General features: G+C 45.1%; 1 protein-coding gene across 1 annotated transcript; it reads right to left on the bottom strand.

The window, feature by feature from the left end:
• Window positions 1-239: 239 nt before the first annotated feature.
• CCL21 (C-C motif chemokine ligand 21) lies at window positions 240-1419 on the bottom strand. The gene is made up of 4 exons (XM_032307529.1): window positions 1255-1419; window positions 1040-1160; window positions 770-952; window positions 240-682 (listed from the first exon to the last, which is right to left on the bottom strand). Exons 1-4 carry the CDS (start codon window positions 1319-1321, stop codon window positions 640-642), a joined length of 414 nt encoding a protein of 137 aa, XP_032163420.1. The 5' UTR covers window positions 1322-1419; the 3' UTR covers window positions 240-639.
• Between the last annotated feature and the right edge of the window lie 3361 nt (window positions 1420-4780).

Below are 4780 nucleotides of genomic sequence, written 5' to 3'. Positions count from 1 at the left end.
AGAGCCTTTGGGGATATGTGCTATGGGTCCAACGTCTCTTATCAATAGGGATTTCTCAGAGACCAGGGGCAGCCCAGGTCCCTTCTACTGCCAGGGTACCTGGGGGGCAGAGAAACTCTTGGACTAGGTGAGAAAATAGGATTTTCCAGGTTTAGCTCTTGGCTGGGACCCCAGAGTGTGTGACCCCACCCTGTAGCGACACTGGCTTCCCCCAGGACACAAACACACAGGAACAGATATTTGGGTGGGAGGCTGGAACAGTTTTTTATTGTTAGGTAGAAATCATGTTTACAAGGAAGCAGTAGGGTGCAGCGGGAACAGGGTCAGGTCCAGAGGGTCCTGGGTGACCTTTCCTCAGAGGGGACAGTCCTGCTGTCTCCTCTCACGCTTTCTGGGAGATTCGCCCTCCTCTGTGTTTCTGGGCCTGGCCTGGTGTGGGCATCTCAGCCATGCAGGGTAGGGCTGGGAATATAGATGGGATGGTTGAAGCAGAAGGGGTGAGGCAGGGCCAGCATGAGGTGGTTGCTCTGGGGCCCCTGAGCAAGAGGACCCCATCCTTTCTCCTAGCCCACTTCTTGCTCCTTGGATCGGGGCTCCAAGCCCTGGTGAGGTTTGGGGGCCTCCTGGGCTCTAGGCTGGTCACTGGGCTGTGGACCTTTCTGGGGTCTGTGGCGGTTTAGTCCTGGGAGGGCAGAAGAGGGGAGGGGCTTGAGGGGCGAGGCTCCCCTTCACTCCCCCCTCCCCACCCCCATTCCTTTAGCTTCCTCACCTTTTACAGCCTTTGGAGCCTTTTCCCTTCTTGCCAGACTTAGGAGTCCCTTTGTCCTTCTTACAGCCTTGGACTTGTTTCTGCGGGGCTGGCGGCTGGTCCAGACGCTGCATCAGCTGCTGCACCCAAGGCTCTTTAGGGTCTGCACACAGCTCTGGTTGAGAGCGCTTCCGAGGTGAGAACCTGGGGGTTGGGCATTAGCAAGCCTGTCCTAGTCTTGCCCACCACGCCCTCCCACTCAGTGGCACCCACCTTCTTGCATTCACTCACAGGATAGCCGGGATGGGGCAGCCCAAACTTGGCTCCTGCTTCCGGTAGCTGCGGACAACCCGGGCAGGAATCTTCCTTAGGCTGTACTTGAGGCAACAGTCCTGGGCCCCTCCATCACTGCCTGCAGGGTGGGGTTTACAGGGAGCCAGGGCTTCTTGTAGGCTCCCACCCAGGCCTACCACTGTCCCCATCCTTGGCAACTCCCTCCTCGGTACCTTGGGTCCAGGGGATGCAGAAAGCCAGGACTAGGACAAGAAGGCTAGGAGTCAGTAACAGAGCCATGGCTGTGGTGGAGGGTGAGGGCGAGGCCAGAGTAGTGCGCGAGGTGGACAGCTGCAAGTTGGGGGTCCGAGTGTCGGCTCGCACTGGTCTGTTGCCTATTTATGCAGGCAGGCACTTTCACTTCCTCCACCCGCAGTCACTCTGTCCAGGCAAGAATAGCGATCTCCCTCCTTTTCCTTCCTGAAAGGCAGATCCTGTCTTGGCACCCAGCCTCACTAGTATGCGGAAACAAAAACTACACACGGCTCATCGGGGTCCTAAGCCGCCCGAGTCTTTCCCCTCAGTATCAGGCGAATCTGTCAGACCCTCTTTCTACCTTTGACCACTGTCTTGGTGCAGGCCTCACCACCTCTCCCCTGGAATGTTCCCCAGGAAGACTGCCTCTTCACTGCATTCCAGGTTCCATACTCTCCCCATCCTTCTAGCAGGCTGAGGAGTGTTCCTAAAATGCACATCTGATTACTGGATTGTAAGAGTTCTTTCTATGTTCTGGATAGTAGACCTTTGTCAGATATATGATTTGCATATATTTCCTCCCATTCTGTGGGTTTTCACTCTCTTGATAGTGTCCTTTAATATACAGAATTTTAAAATTTTGTTGAAGTCCAACTTACCTATTTATTTTTCTGTTTCCTGTGCTTTTGGTGTCATATTTTTAAAAAAAGATTTTAAGAACCAAGATGCCCTTCAACAGACGAATGGATAAGGAAGATGTGGTCCATATACACTATGGAGTATTATGCCTCCATCAGAAAGGATGAATACCCAACTTTTGTAGCAACGTGGACAGGACTGGAAGAGATTATGCTGAGTGAAATAAGTCAAGCAGAGAAAGTCAATTATCATATGGTTTCACTTATTTGTGGAGCATAACAAATAGCATGGAGGACAAGGGGAGATGGAGAGGAGAAGGGAGTTGAGGGAAATTGGAAGGGGAGGTGAACCCAGAGAGACTATGGAGTCTGAAAAACAATCTGAGGGTTTTGAAGGGGCGGGGGGGGGGTGGGAGGTTGGGGGATCCAGGTGGTGGGTATTGGAGAGGGCATGGATTGCATGGAGCACTGGGTGTGGTGCAAAAATAATGAATACTGTTATGCTGAAAAAAAAATTAACTAATTAATTTAATTATGTTCAGTTAACCAAAAAAAAAAAAAAAATAAAATACAAAAGATTTTATTTATTTACTTGACAGAGAGAGAGATCACAAGTAGGCAGAGAGGCAGGCAGAGGAAGGGAGAAGCAGACTCCCTGCTGAGCAGAAAGCCCGATGAAGGCCTTGATCCCAGGATCCCGAGATCATGACCTAAGCTGAAGGCAGAGGCTTAACTCACTGAGCTACCCAGGTGCCCTGGTGTCGTATTTTAAGAAACCATTGCCAATCCAAGGCCATGAAGATTTCCACTTGTTTTTCCCCCAGCTTTATTGAGGTATAACTGAAAAGTACAAATTTGTGTTTATTTATTTTTTTTTTTAAAGATTTTATTTATTTATTTGTCAGAGAGAGAGTGAGCGAGAGCGAGCACAGGCAGACAGAGTGGAAGGCAGAGTCAGAGGGAGAAGCAGGCTCCCTGCAGAGCAAGGAGCCCGATGCGGGACTCGATCCCAGGACGCTGGGATCACAACCTGAGCCGAAGGCAGCTGCTTAACCAACTGAGCCACCCAGGCGTCCCAAAATTTGTGTTTATTTTAAGCATTATAATGTGATGATTTCGTGTAGGTATACATTGTAAAATAATTACCACAATCAAGTTAATGAACAACTCCATCACTTCACATAGTGACTTTTTTCTTTTTTTGTGGTGAGAATGTTTAAGATATACTTTCTTAGCAAACTTCAAGTGTATACTATAGTATTATTAACTAAAGTGACCATGTTGTACATTCATTCCTTAGAACTTATTCATCTTCTAACAAAGTTTGTACCCTTTGACCAACATTTTCCCATTCTCTCTCTGCCCTGAACCCCTGGCAACCACCACTCTTTTTCTGTGTGTTTGAATTTTTTTTTAATTGCATATATAAGTGATACTGTGTAGTATTTCTGGTTATCTGTCTGGCTTATTTCTCTTAGTAAAAGGATATCTAGGTTCATCCATGTTGTCTCAAAGTGCAGTTTCTTTCTTTTTTTAATGGCTGAATAATATTCCATTGTATGTATATACCACATCTTTATCCATTCATCCATTAATAGACACTTAAGTTGTTTCCATGTCTTGGCTATTGTGGATAATGATACAATGAACAAGGGAGGACAAATATCCTTTGGATATATACCCAAAAGAGGGATTGCTGGATCATACAATTGTTCTATTTTTAATTATTTGAGGAATATCTATACTGTTTTTCATAATGGATGCACCAATTTACATTCTCCTCAATAAGGTACAGGGTTCCTTTTTCTCCACATCATCTCCAACATTTGATATCTCTTGTCTTTCTTTATAATTTATTTATTTGAGAGAGAGAGAGAAAGAGAGCGCAAGAACACAAGTATGAGCATGAGCGGGGTGAGGGGGTTGGGGGTGAGAAGGGGAGTGAGAGGGGTGAGGGGCAGAGGGAGAGAGAGAGGTAGAAGCAGACTCCCCTTGATGCAGGGCTAGATCCCAGAACCCTGAGATCAGGATCTGAGCAGAAGACCAATGTTTAACCAACTGAGCCACCTAGGCACCTCACTCTTGTCTTTTTGATACTAGGCATTCTAACAGGAATGAGGTGATATGTCATTGTGGTTTTGTTTGCATTTCTCTGATGACTCTCCTCCTTGCCCAGTGTGGAGCCTCGCTGAAATCAAGTTGGATCCTTAACTGACTGAGCTGCTCAGGTGCCTGGATTAGTATAGCATTTTACTATAGTTTGAAATCAGGAAGTATGATGCTTCCAGCTTAGTTCTTCTTTTTCAAGATTCTGGCTATTTGGGATCTTCTGTGGTTCAATATGAATTTTACATTTTCTTTTTTATATTTCTGTGGAAGAATGCCATTGGGATTGTGATAAGATTGCTTTGAATCTGTAGCTCACTTTAAGTAGTATGGACATTTTAACACTATTAATATTCCAATCAAAGAACACAGGATATCTTTCCATTTATTTGTGTCTCCTCTTCAATTTCTTTCATCAGTGTCTTATATTTTTCAGTTTATAAGTCTTTACCTCCTTGGTTAAATTTATTCCTAAGTATTTTATTATTTTTGATGATATTGTAAGTAGGATTATTTCTTAATTTCTCTTCTAGTTTGTTATTAGTATATAGAAATGCAACTGATTTTTGTATGTTGATTTTGTATCCTGCAACTTTACTGAATTTGTTTATTAGTTCTAACAGGTTTTTTTGGTGAAGTCCTTGGGATTTTCTATATGTAAGATCATGATATCTACAAGCAGAGACAGTTTTACTTCTTCCTTTCTGATCGGCATGCTTTTTATTTCTTTTTTTCTTTTCTTTTCCTTCCTTCCTTTCTT

This window comes from Mustela erminea, chromosome 12 (assembly GCF_009829155.1).
Source record: "Mustela erminea isolate mMusErm1 chromosome 12, mMusErm1.Pri, whole genome shotgun sequence".
Taxonomy (NCBI): Eukaryota; Metazoa; Chordata; class Mammalia; order Carnivora; family Mustelidae; genus Mustela; species Mustela erminea.
Note: the sequence above shows the minus strand (reverse complement) of the source record. Positions and strands in the feature narration are given on the sequence as shown.